The sequence below is a fragment of the Phragmites australis genome, chromosome 3 (assembly GCF_958298935.1).
Source record: "Phragmites australis chromosome 3, lpPhrAust1.1, whole genome shotgun sequence".
NCBI lineage: Eukaryota > Viridiplantae > Streptophyta > Magnoliopsida > Poales > Poaceae > Phragmites > Phragmites australis.
In genome coordinates this window covers 38,038,026-38,051,520 of record NC_084923.1, presented here as the reverse complement: position 1 = coordinate 38,051,520, position 13,495 = coordinate 38,038,026, and the positions used below count along the sequence as shown (strand labels likewise).

The following is a 13,495-nucleotide window of genomic DNA, read 5'->3' as shown; positions in this document are numbered from 1 at the left end:
TCATTTTCCGCGATCTGATTGCTCGAGCTCGCGGTCTGACCACCAGCACACAGAGGCTCAGGTTAAGTGGATCGATCACTATCTTTTGCTCTCTCCCTCTCACTTTTCTCTCACTCTCCATCTCTCCACCCAACCCTAGAGAGAGAAAGAGAGCCGATCCGTGAATTGGAGCCTCCCCGAAGCATTCTAATCCAATAGAAAGCTTCTATAAGCTGAGGTGAGCTATCCCCTACCGTTTTCCTATTGTTTCTGAGCTCGATTCGACCCTCGTGTCGTTTAGGCCTAAGTTCAACCTAGTCTGGATCCAATCCATTGGGTGTTTTGAGTTTAGCTTGGTGAATGATGTCCAAATCACTTTAGAAACATTCCACTAGTCCCACAGAGCATTTTAGTACCATTCGTTGTTGAAGATCTTGTCGGAATTCTTGCCAACGACCCCATAAAGGTGCTATCGATAAGATCTGGAGGTCTAACCGCCACTAGGGCCGGTCTGACCGCCTGTTGGGACCAGAGAATCCGAGTTGAAAACTTATTCAGGAGTCTAACCGCCACTAGTGCCGGTCTGACTGTTGGTGGGCAGTCTGACCGCCACCATGCCTACGGTTAGATCGTCAGAGGCCAAAACTTTTTGCCGGCCGCCAGTAAGACTGCCACATCTACGTCGGTCTAACCGCCAGCCTGTTAAAGCTAGATATACTTAGGTTACCGTGTCCGAGGTTTCAAACTTCAAAACTCGAATCATTTAGCGGTCTTTTGCAAGTGTTTTTGAAGCTCGACGCTATATTATACTTCGAGCATGCATCATTTGCGTGTTTTTTCGTCATTCATTTGTTTATGCATTCATTTTGATTCATTTAGAGGGTGTTGCTCCACCGATCCAAGCGAGTGAATGTGATGCCAACCTTCCAGAGTTTTGCGAGTGTTGTGTGAAAAGTATCAGGCAAACCCTAGAGCAGCAAGGCAAGCATATAAGCATATTGCATCATTTGATTTGAATTGTGGAGTCTAAAATTGATAAAGTATGCTTTATGTAAGTTTGCAAGTTCAATGAGTCGATGTCGGGCTTATATAGGTAGAACATATGTGATGCATTGTCGTACCTTGGTTATTTGATGATCCATATCCTTGTAGAATTGATAACATTGTTGATGTCTAACGTGAAAGTTATTCGAAATGCTTAGCAATGCATAGGTTATCGGTAGAAGTCGAGCGATAGTGTAACCATTGTTCGCGAGCTTCGGGTTTACTTATTATTCATGAATATTGATTACAATGTCGATGGTTGGATGAGATGTAAGGATGAGACGAGATATGGGCGGTATTAGGGGTGTCTTCTGTCCCGAAGAAGTTTCTTAGGGTAGTTCGGGAGAGGAGCCCAGGCACCATAGACTGCTTTGCATCGATTAAGCACCGTCCATCAGTGCAGTGGGCTTTAGCACTTTCCATACTTATTACATATCGCATATGGGAATGATAAGCCGAAAACCTTTGTAGCTGTGGCCTTTTGGCATGCAAGTCGATGATGTGAGCGAACGGGCTTGTAGGGTATCCAGTTTGCTCCGGGAGTAGTTCTGGATGACCCCCGCACCTATCGATGCATGATCAAATGGTTGTGGCTTATTGGGAAAGGTTGACACTAGTACCCTCTCGCATGGGCCTGTGTGGACAGGTGAGTCATATGGTCCTGAAGTTGTGTAGATATAGGAGTACCCTCTGCAGAGTGTAAAAATAATTTGAATTACCACGATCTCAGTCATGAGCATGCTTTTGTCTATTTGCATCGGTCATAGAGTTACGAATGTGGGATGTTGGTATGGATGGTATGTTGGGTAATGTTGATGGCTAGCTATTGATGTATTACTATGGGTCCATTTACATTTATATGCAGGTTGGTAGTTACAGGTTTGGAGAGTATGTTGGTTATGTTTAGATGTTCACACATATGTGTCTATGTTGCGGGAGCATATATTTTAATTAGCCTTGTGGCCTTATTCCTTGCTAGGCCCAATGCATAATCCTTGAAGTCGGGTTATTTATATGTACCTTATATGGATTCTGTCTTGCAAGTATCTTCGTACTCAGCTGCTCTACAGATTTTGCAGGTGAGACAGAGGTGGTGTTTGTCTAATTCACGCCCGCAGATGCTAGCGGCGGGAATGAGTAGGTAACTACTCGGAGGTCGCGCTTTTGGGGTGAAGCCTAAGGACATATGGTTTCAACCATCTTTTGTTGTCTTTAGCTTTTGTTTTCGCTGCATAGTTTTTCCTGTTGGCTAGGAGTTGATCAGTTTTAGTATCCTCTTATATTTCTTTTATTGTAAATTGTTAAACTTGTAAATGCTTAAGAACTTGTAATATAATTTAATTACTCACTCTTTGTTAAGCTTGATTGTGATTGCTTATGTTGGAAAAGCATGTGTTCTGATCTTGGGCACAAAATACGTGTTGAGACTATCAGGATGGTATTCTGGTTAATCGTTGAAGTCATGATTATGTAGCTGATCGATTTAGTGATTAGCTAGAATATTATTTGAGCGGTTCCCCCATAAAGTGGCTCGTGGAATCGAGAATCTAACTCTTTAATCGTGTGGACACATCGGGCTCGTAGTGGAAGCAACTACAAAAGGTATCCAATATATGTACTAAGTTAGTAGTAAATTATTATGGAAATTAAAAAACACATATAATTGTGGTACATGCTGCCCTGTAAAAATCATCATGGTTCTCGTCGTACCGCTGCTGAAGAAGCTCGGGAAGACCACAATGAGCCATGATAATGATTTGAAGCTACATGGTACAATAAGTAGGTGAATAACAAATTAAAATATATTACAAGCTTGATGCTTTAATAAGTATGTGAATAACAAATTAGAATATATTACAAGCTTTATGGTTCAATCAATAAGTGAATAACAAGCTTCATGGTTCAATAAAAAAACATCGTATGTGATGCCAGTGCCATATGATATTTTACAATATAAGTAGTACAACTAATATGTGAATAATTTAGAATACAAATCATGACTGCGAATAACTTCAAACAACAAATTAAAATGCAACAACTCTAATACACTAAAGTTTGATAGTGGCCTGATAGTTTACTGCCAGGTCGAGCATGTCCTCCTGTCATGGTCAGGTTACTTGCAAAGTTTGCACTTGCGTAGGCTATGAATAGTATCTGCTTCATCCATGTCACCTTACAACCTCGTGCTCTAGGCCTTTCAGGATCCGTACGTCGTTCTCAGGGATAAGGTACCCACTTAGGCCCCTTGATTGCTTTGTAGCTGCTTTCGATGTTGAAGGACTACATCTTTGAAAGTCATGTGCTCCTTAGTACATCGATCGTGAAGCATGGTGCTACGTACTGTGATATGTTATTACTGCTCACGTCCCTACAAGTGGCTAAGATATGCGAGCACGAGATGTTGTGCAGTTTTGGCTTATTGCATATGTACTTCACCTCGTGAGACCCATGTTGACATTGCTGCATAGTGTCTCCTACGCTATATCCTGAAGCATACCTACGGTGGCACATGGCCTCGAATTTGTTGTTGACTAGGTCGTAGATCCTCATCCGATGAAATGTGTCTTGTTCCTCCTTCTGATATGATTTCATCCTTCTTAGGTGTGAACCGTGTGCTGTAATTCATAGCAGCATTACCACAGTCTCAAAAGTAGTCCACCATGAGCTCAATGATGGCACACAATGGAAGACCCCATACTCTCTTTAGGACATTGTTGAACGTCTCCACTATGTTTGTTATCATGATGATGTACCTAACATGGGATGCAATAATTTTAGAATGTCTATTTGCATAAGAAAGGGTGCAATATGATTATTTAAATTCTATGTGATAACTTGGCACCGTGAGTATCATAGATTAGGGCCCAACGCTCCATCGGCTTTCCCGTTATCCACTGGCTAAACGTGGCACGTGAATGACTAACGATAATTTGTCCCCCAACCATTTGCGTTTGCAGATGGTCCTCTTGTGCTTGTTGATCTGCCATCATCTTGCGAGTCATCTCATTTAACTCTCTCCATATCTCGTTAAACTTCGTATACTGGTTATGCAGACACAACCTTTTAAATCTCTTTACAAGAGACTTGTTGTGGTACCTTGTATATAGGTTCGCTCTCAAGTATCGTATGCATCATTTTCTCTCCACATCAGGCCATGCAATGGAGTAGTTTGTGCTATCATGCAACACATCCAACGCATGTTCGCTCCCAATTGTCTCATGCACCATCTTCTCTCCACATCAGGCCATGCAATGGAATAGTTTGTGCTATCATGCAGCACGTCTAACGCATGCAAAAGACCCTTATTACAGTCTAAGATGATGTAAACTCATTCCCTGTTGACCATGAAATGTGTCCTTACCAAAGTAAGGAACCACAACCAGCTATCATTGTTCTCACTCTCAACCATTACAAAGGCGAGAGGAATGATCTGATTATTTGTATTCGCCGCTATCGCTATCATAAGGGTACCATGGTACTTGCCGCTCAGAAATGTGGCATCCACGCATACAACTGGCCTGTAATGTCTAGAAGCTTCAATGCATTGTCTAAAGGATCAGAATAACCTAATGAGGTATCGGTCAGTGGTGCTGTATGGCCCATCATCTAGCTTGATTGGCTCATCCGCCATGGTCCACTGAGTCACTGGTTCCGTCATGAAAATCTTCTGCCAGTAGCTTTAGAGTATAGTTTTAAGATTCCTCAAAGCTTCCAAACAGCATCTTCAGCGCCTTCTGCTTCGCTTACCATGCGGTGTGATAATTGATCAGCATACACGTCTTAGTCTGCACCTCCTCCATAATGAATTTTGGCGACAAACAAATGTCTGTGCCAACAAGGGTGATGAGGAGTTAGGCTATGAACCTCGCATCAACGGTGTGACTCACATTCCTAAGAGCCTCTTCGCTGCATGTATATGAGGTGTGTCTACTGATCATAAAATAGTTCTCATATTTTAGCTTATGTGCTTGTACGAAATAAAGACAATTTGGGTGCTTGATACACCTAACCTAATACTCCGTCGGGTTAGACCGGACGCACTTGTGGTCCCTTCTTGTCATTACAGTATAGTTGCTAATAAAGTGGATGACCTCCCCCTGTTACAAAACTATTGTCCGACCTGGATGTCGCTATTCTGGTATCCCCAGTTAGATAAGGTGTTATACTTAACGACGGCATAATCCAGCAGCCCAGCACCACAAAAGTACTTGGCATCGTATCATCGTTGTCAGCAACTTCTTCATCCCCACTACCACCAACTTCATCATCTATACATCTTGCATCTACCTTAGAAGGGTTCACTCTACCTCCCTCTCTACCGGAGTTGCCCTCCCCGACATGGCCTTCATCCTCTCCATGCATCACTTGTTGGCCTGATCCTTCCATGGTAGTCACTATATCATCTTGCACCAATCGTGACACTATGTTTATGTACACCTCATATCAAAATTTTCCTCTAATGTCTTGCGTGAGTACAAAGCTCATACGTTGTTCCTTCTCATCTTGAACAACGTATGGATAATGACTGAGCTGTTTGGAACAAGCCATTACCACACATCCTCCAGGACAACAGTATGAGATTGTTGGTTCACACGCAAAAGACTCATAACATGTGATTTCAGACCATCTAGGTCATTAGGTACCTCAATCGAACTCTCTATGTGCCAGTAGTTCTAAAATGCTATAAGTCTCCCATGTAAACTGCGGAACGTTCTCCAAAATAAATATAGAAAGTCATACCGTATTTCCTAAACAAATATATATGTAATAAAATAACTACTTAGATGTATATATGATACACAACTAATAACGCCCCTCGATAAATAATAAATAAATTAAAAATGCAAATTAAATAGTACAATACTTAACAATGCTAAATATTTACATAATTAATAATGCTAATTAAATAATCAATATTCAATTCAAATGAAATAATTAATATTAAATTAAAATATTACTTAAATAGGTTTACACCACTATCCATCCGTCATTCTCATCACATCTCATCCCTGACCACCTCTGTGGTCATGTAGCTGTTCGGTGCACATCACTATTTAATGGATTGAATTAAAATACTAATTAAGCAGGCACACACCACTATTATTTAAAAAATTCAATTTGATAATTTTTCAGTGTATTGTGATTTTAATCAAATCTTACCCAACCCCTTTTTTAATTTTTCTTAAATTTATTTTTTTCCTTTTTGTTTCTTTTTCCTTTGTTTTTCTCTCATTGCATCAACATCCTACTTACACCTATAGAGAGCATTCATGCACCAGGCCATCACCATACGCCACCACTAGGCCATCATGTTATTAAACTAATTAAATAATCTAATTACACTGACTAATCAGATTAATGCTAATTACTATTATGAAATATACTTACTCTGACTAAGCAAATAATTGCTATTATACAAATTCACGCTAATTACTATTATATAAATTCATGCTAATTACTATTTTATGACTAATAAAATAATCAAATGTATATAATCAAACTAAGCAAATAATTAAACAAATGTAATTGAATGGATTAAAAAATCTACGTACTCTAATTACTATTATTACTGCAAGTATTAATTAAATACATAATTTAAGTACTTATTGTAACTCGCGCTGCTGGTCCTCCTCGCCTCGGGTTAATTCTCTTCTCCTCGCACTACTGCTACTCCTCACCTCACGTTGCTGCTTCTCCTCTCCTCCTTTGCTCGCGTTGCTCGTCTCCTCTCTCCTCACGTTGCGTCTCCTTACCAGTTTGCTCTCATCTTATAGAAAAACACGCCAGTGCAGGGGCTAAGTAATTACTGCAGGGATAATAGCGTGTGGCGTGACAAAATCAACAAAAGTGAAAGTGACCGGGCCCAAGCGACAAAAGCGAAAGCGACACGATGCAACGTGAAGGGACGAGAGCACCATGCCCGGCCGAATACAACACCATTCACTGTATTCGGCACCTCAGATGCCAGATACATGGTGTTTTTGACACCTGAGGTGCCGAATATGGTGCTTCGACACCTCTAAGCCCATCATTTCTCGGTGCCTCAGGTACCAGAATCGATTTTTCTGTGTTTGAGGTGCCAAATACTAGTAGTAGATTTGTAAATATGTCGATATGTTATCTATTTTGGTAAATACTGTAGCATATATTGTCTATTTTTTCGATTTTTGCCTGCCGTAACACAACACTCATGCAAGTATACGTACACCAAATGCATTAGTGGCCGGATCTGGTCCCTCCCCTCCGTCTTCGGCTCGCTGTCGGCGTCGTGCAGGGTGAGGGACCTGTTTCTCGTATAGCAATTATGTAGATCTAGGTTCCTTTAGGTCTAGTTTAAAGTTCTCCTCGCTCGATTCATCGATCTTCCCCGCTGCTTTCGTAGGGGCAAATTGTTCTTCTCCGGCGCCGACTTGGATCCCCCATAGAGACACCGGAACTGTCGGTCGTGGACCGCTCCTTCTCGCCCTAGCCGGCGTCATCCTGTTCTTGAGCTCTGGGTGCTTATGCGACCGGGTCAACCAATGGAGGGTGTATGGGCCGAAGTCGTGCGGCCAAGCCCACACGAGGTCCACTTTGCTTTGAGCACGGAGGCGACGGAAGACGCACGATGCACCCGGTGGACGCGGTCGTGGCAACCGCTTTCTGCCTTGGGGTGCTCGTCGTCGTCGTCTATGTCTCCAAGGTATGTCAAGCAGCTCGCTGGCCACGTATGTGTACGTGTTAGGTATGTGTCAGTGTTTGGGTATGGTCTACCAGATCACCGGTGTTTTGCGGTTGGTGCTACGCGTCGGTGGGTTGTTTCTAGCCGGCTGACCTGCTGCGGATCTCGCTATGTTGCCGGTTTGCAGTAGTTTGTTTGAGGAGCTTCGGGTTTGGGACTTGGCGGTGAGGAAAGTGCAGCAACATTTGGATCTGCACCGTGCCTATGTCATGTTTCTCTCCGGTGTTGTCTTCGGCCTACATGAGTTCACCAGCAACAATTGTGTTGGATTTGTAGGTAGGGTGCCTGCATTTGGGGGGATGCTTCTGATCCCCTTGATGCTTGATGTTTGTTCCGTCTTCAGGGTTGTCAGGAGTTGCTCGGGTATTAAGTCCGATTTGCTTTTAGGTTGTCAGATCTTGTTTCGACGACGATCGATCTGTTTTCCTCGACCGATTTTGATGATGTCACCGCCGATATCCGGTTAGGGACTTGGTTGTAACTTGAGGATGTACTGTGCTCCCAGTTTAATATAAATCCCCCCATTTGCAAAAAAGAAGTATCCGCACACCATGCCACATCAGAATCCTCCAATAGCGGAGACTGAGATATGCGCAAGCATGAGCATCTGGAACCATAACTTACATTCACATCAGGTAATTCAGGTTTGTACATAATGTGTTATCCGGTGGATCACAATGATCAGCAGGACTAAAAGCTGTCAGAAGCTGTAACCTTTCAGTAGCTTCAGCTGAATCTACATCATTAGCTTAAAGCTCAGTATGTTTCACCCAATCGCAGACTGAAGCTTTTACTGGCTCTCGACGTGCCCCCCTCCCCCCCCCCCCCCCTCCCCCCGTTTGCCTCCTCTCAGGTTAAACATCCAATCTTCGATGAAGGAGTTTTGTCTGAAGAGAGCAAGGTTTTCCTCCATACTTATGTTACTTCAGCCACCTTTCTGATGTACGATACATGGTATATGCAAAAAACTTCACGCTTTTGTCTCAGCTGCCTGACTGGTGCCTGTAATGTCGAAGTGATCCTTTACAAATGTTCGAAGGCATCCATTGATTACCCGAGGAGCACCGCCGTCGCAAAATCTCTTCGCCAGATCTACTGCCTGAAAGAGAAGGAGCATCAAGAGCCATTCATTCTAGTAGTAATCCATTCCATTGTTTCCATGCAACTGATACATGCGTAAATTTGAAATATGCAAAAAGTAGATGGGAAGAAAATAAGAACCTCATTAATGACAACTTTGTGAGGTGTTCCTTTTGATGTCATCTCTGCCATAGCAATATGAAGAATGCAGAGCTCAAGTATCCTTGCCACAGGCTCATCCTGACCATGAAATTTTCAATGTATCAGCAGCAGGTTTTGCTGTAATTCAAAATGGTGAGTAAAATACTAAAATACAAACAGGCATTACTTGGATACTAGTTTGGTAAAATTTAAGCAGATTATAAACTGAATGGACAAGGATTCAACAAGACCTCTATTATATTTCATATTTCCAAAATTTATTTCAGAGAAAATATCTGAGTTCTGGTGGCAGCAACAAATACTGAGATAAAAAAAAAGATTAAGGAAGTGCTCGTTCTTCAGATTCTGTATTGAATCACTTCCTCATCCTTGGGTGCCTATCAGAAATAACTAGCAGGAAAATCAAGTAGTGTGGTGAGGTAGAAGTATAAAATAACATGGATCATGCCACAATGAAATTACGGGAGAACTCAAAATTCACCGCATCATACTGAACAAGTGGCTAAGCATCTGAAAAGCTTGATAAACATCTGAACAGTTTGATGCATGTTGGATGGATTTGATGAATCAACATACAAGATTAGGAATATGTATCCAACCTTCCAAGTCTGGGGAGTTATTTTGTTGATGATATCAACATGTTTATCCCATCCACCAGCAACAGCCACTAAAAGTTCCCTGGACAACCTGTACTAGAAAACATCTAATCAGAAAGGCAAGTACAAGAGCAACAGAGCTAAACACTAAATAGGCATTAAATATATCACAATCAGATATATCAGAACACAGAACACAGTGTGCCAATACTCAATATATGCCTAACAGAAAAGAACAAGCAGGGAAGTATACCGTAGAACAAAGTTGTTGTAAACAAGCTTTGGAGGAGCTGAAAGAACTTCTGCTTCTGATTACAAGAAAGCAGCATGTCAAAATCTTTGCATGAGAATAACAAACTCAAAGAAATCTATAATTACCCAATTCATTCACAATAGAATAATCGAAGAAAAGTCTATACGGTTACTATGAGCAACGTAATATGTATGATCAGGATATGTGTATGGTGTTGAGCAGTATAAATGTCATTGAACTGATGGAAAAATATGCAGTTAACAAAGGTGAACAATTTTCAGCTTATTGTCGATTAAAAGTATAATTGAAACATAGCTTGAGAATAGATTGAGATGAACTGGAGAGTGATGGACTATGGCATGTCACTCTTCAAACTGTCACAAAAAAAAAAAAAATCAGATGCACACCCCCTTTAGATCTTAAGGTCCAACTTATTATCCTACTGTTCTAAAAGGCGGCCACCAGGCCTACCTAGGTGGCATATAGGCGCTAGGTGCCACCCTCCAGCCTAGCGCCTAATCATCAACTAACCCTTCTTAGGAGCAGCATGCACTTTCAGAACACTACATTATATTAGTTTGAAAGACGGAAATTCACAGCAGTAACTTTAAACTGTTCTATCATGCCCTTCAGTTTTGATATGCATGACCTGCATGGTCATAGGAACGGGCCAGCATACCCTAATCTATTTATCAAACATATAATGCTCCATTGCTCTCTTTACTTTAGAAAATCAGAATAATATGTATAAGCATATGACAATCTGAGAGAAAATTTTAAAACTTAATAGTTACAACTGAAACTCATTATAAAATTTGTTCAATGAAGAATCAACTAAATTTACTGATGGATTATGATGGAAATTGTCCAAAGCATAACAGATACACATTATATCCTATCCTAACACCTGAAAAGAGTAGCGTGACTACCTCAGCATTGACTATCTAGCAATGCATCGAGTAATGTAAAAGTTTACTGTGATGGAATTGAGGTAACCAACTGAACTTTTGCTCTTTTGGAGCTCCCAGGGTATAGTTATTCCATCTTAAAATTATGATCAAATTCGAAGTCTGAGATGTCCCAAATTTACGAACAAGAAATTATTGTTCCAACTTGAACTTCATTAACATCTTGAAATGAACCAGAGATTGCACTCTGATAGTAGTTACCGTTGGCTGAATCCTTCTCGTTCTGACTGGTCAGCTTCTCAGCCTCCTCCTCCGTCCCAACCTCGAGAGGTCCCCCGCCGAAGCTCATATGGTTGTAGCTCAGCAAGCACGCCTTGTCAAAAACAAACCCGGGCTCTGAACAATCGGGGAAAAAACGAAATGAGAGAAGGAGCAGCAGTAAAATACATCTATAGAACGCCACAAATTTGCAATTATGGTGCGAAGCATCCAGCCTAACGATTCCGCAAGCTGATTCTTGAAACAGTGCACGAATAAGAAACATCCGAGGAATCCTCACCTCGCCTCGCGCTGATCCTGCGGTCGAAGAGCCGGACGACGTCGGTGCCCTCCAGGCACGCCGCATAGGAAATCATCCTGAGACCCGGGAAAGGCAACGATTCAGCTCGACAAAGAACCCAAGCCAAGGGCACGCGGAACGAAAGAAACGAGCGGGCTTGGGCGTGGGACTCACAGCGCGAGCTCCCGGGCGGCGCGGGGGCTGCAGAACCGGCCGGAGCGGTCGACCTTGGCGTACGCGGGCGCGGTAGGGGGCGGGCTGGAGACTACCAGCGGCGCGCGGGAGGAGGCGACGGCGCGGGGCGGAGGCAGTGCCGCGAGCGCCCGGGCGTGCCCGGAGGATGGGCCTGCGAGGAGGCGGCTGGGTCTCGATGCTACGGAAGAGGCCGAGGATGTGCGGATGGCAGGTGCTGCTTCCATTTCGTCACGTGCGAGCGGTGGTTCCCGCCGGCGGAGTGGTGGGAGGAGAGGGCTTGAGGAGGACGCAGCGCGGAGGAGCGAGCCCGGAATGGAGCACGGAAGGAGGAGGGCGGGGGGGATAGCGAGGGGATAAGGTGCTGGTTGCTTGCAGGAGCGCCTGCACGGGCCTCGCTTCATTCTGGGCCGCTGCTCCGCCGGTTTGCTGCTCGGCTCGCCATCGGCATATGGGCCACGTCGTGCGTGGGTCGAGTGCGGGGAATTTTTTATTTATATATTTTATTTTTTAAAATATTTACAAAATTACAGCCGTTTTAATAAATTAAAAAAATAATCTATTGCCGTCCGTTGTTCGTTCATCGCGTAAGATCAAACTCTTGCATAAAAGAGCGAGATCTTATGAACCTCACCGGTTAGAAGATTAAAAAATACGAAAAATCATGTCTCGCCTGCTTAGTAGGTGAGATCTTACTCTCGTCCATTAAACACCCAGCGGCATATCCCTTTGTCTAGCTTATGCTCTACATGTGTACGTATATGTGTACGTGTATATTTTTTTCTAATTTATTTTTTGATTTTAAAAAAGTACACTAGTGGTCCAAAAACTCTAAATATTTTTATGAGCAAACTAGCGCTCATTATAAATCCATTTAATTAGTTTGATCAAAAAGCCTAAGTCAATATTTAATTAAAATTCTTTAAAGAAGTCTATTTTTATAACTTCTAATAATTTTTAATACCTCAAATAAATTTAAAAAATTAGAAAAAATTTACTAATATTCTTCTGATGTAATATACACTACTACAAAAATTATTTTCGGATGCAGGTGATAACTTATTTGCACAAACGTTTAGCCACCTATCTTTGGTCAAATGCCTATGAAAATAGACGATTTCCACAAATATAAAAAAGATCGTCTGTGAAAACTTAACACCACGCGGAAACTTATTACCACATGTGGTTTACTTAAAAAACCATATGTGGTTCCTTAAGCAAACCGCATCTGGTAATTTGATTTTTATAGGCAGTTCCTTAAATAGATCGTCTGTGTTAATCAATTTTCAGAATTAATATTTTTTGGATAAAAAGCTATTTTTGGCACCTGAGGAACCACATGCCTGCTCTGTTGTAAGTCACAAGTCATGCAATTTTTCGCACGCATGTGGTTTGCGGCACTCGAACCTGGGACCTCTCAGCTCGCGCAAGACATCCTTACTATCTCACTATAGAAGTACTAGTGATACTAATAGTATAAGCAATCATTTTGATTTATTCTATTATCTAAAAATTTAAATAATTATTTGAACATCTAAATAACTTCAAATGAAAAGGTTTTCTACTATAAAGTTATAGATCTCATCGAGAGCTACAATATTTATATAAAGTCTGCCACCATCCAACTTAGTATTAAAAATTATAAAATTTTTAACCCATTATCAAAAACAGCTCACATAAGGAACCGTCTCTAGAAACCATCCATATTACCAGAGCCGGTTCATATAAGGAACCACTTGTGTAAATAGGTTGTAAAAATTCATAAATTTTTTATACGAAGTTGGATGGAGACAAACTTTATATAAAAATTGTAGCTCTCCACGAGATCCACAACTTTATAGTTGAAAACTTTTTTATTTGAAGTTATTATCATATATCCAAATAATGACAAAACAAAACATGCATCTGGGTCTGATCTTAGTTAGAGAACTCTAAAAAGATCAAAACTAATGCTATAAAGGGAGCTATTTTCACTTCTGTCTTTACTAGTAAGGGGTAAAA

General features: G+C 41.6%; 1 protein-coding gene across 1 annotated transcript; it reads right to left on the bottom strand.

Moving 5' to 3' along the window:
* Positions 1-8,346: 8,346 nt before the first annotated feature.
* LOC133912983 (uncharacterized) lies at positions 8,347-11,829 on the bottom strand. Its single transcript, XM_062355998.1, has 7 exons — positions 11,477-11,829; positions 11,303-11,379; positions 11,005-11,139; positions 9,836-9,890; positions 9,586-9,673; positions 8,966-9,064; positions 8,347-8,843 (listed from the first exon to the last, which is right to left on the bottom strand). Exons 1-7 carry the CDS (start codon positions 11,719-11,721, stop codon positions 8,715-8,717), a joined length of 828 nt encoding a protein of 275 aa, XP_062211982.1. The 5' UTR covers positions 11,722-11,829; the 3' UTR covers positions 8,347-8,714.
* Positions 11,830-13,495: the final 1,666 nt, after the last annotated feature.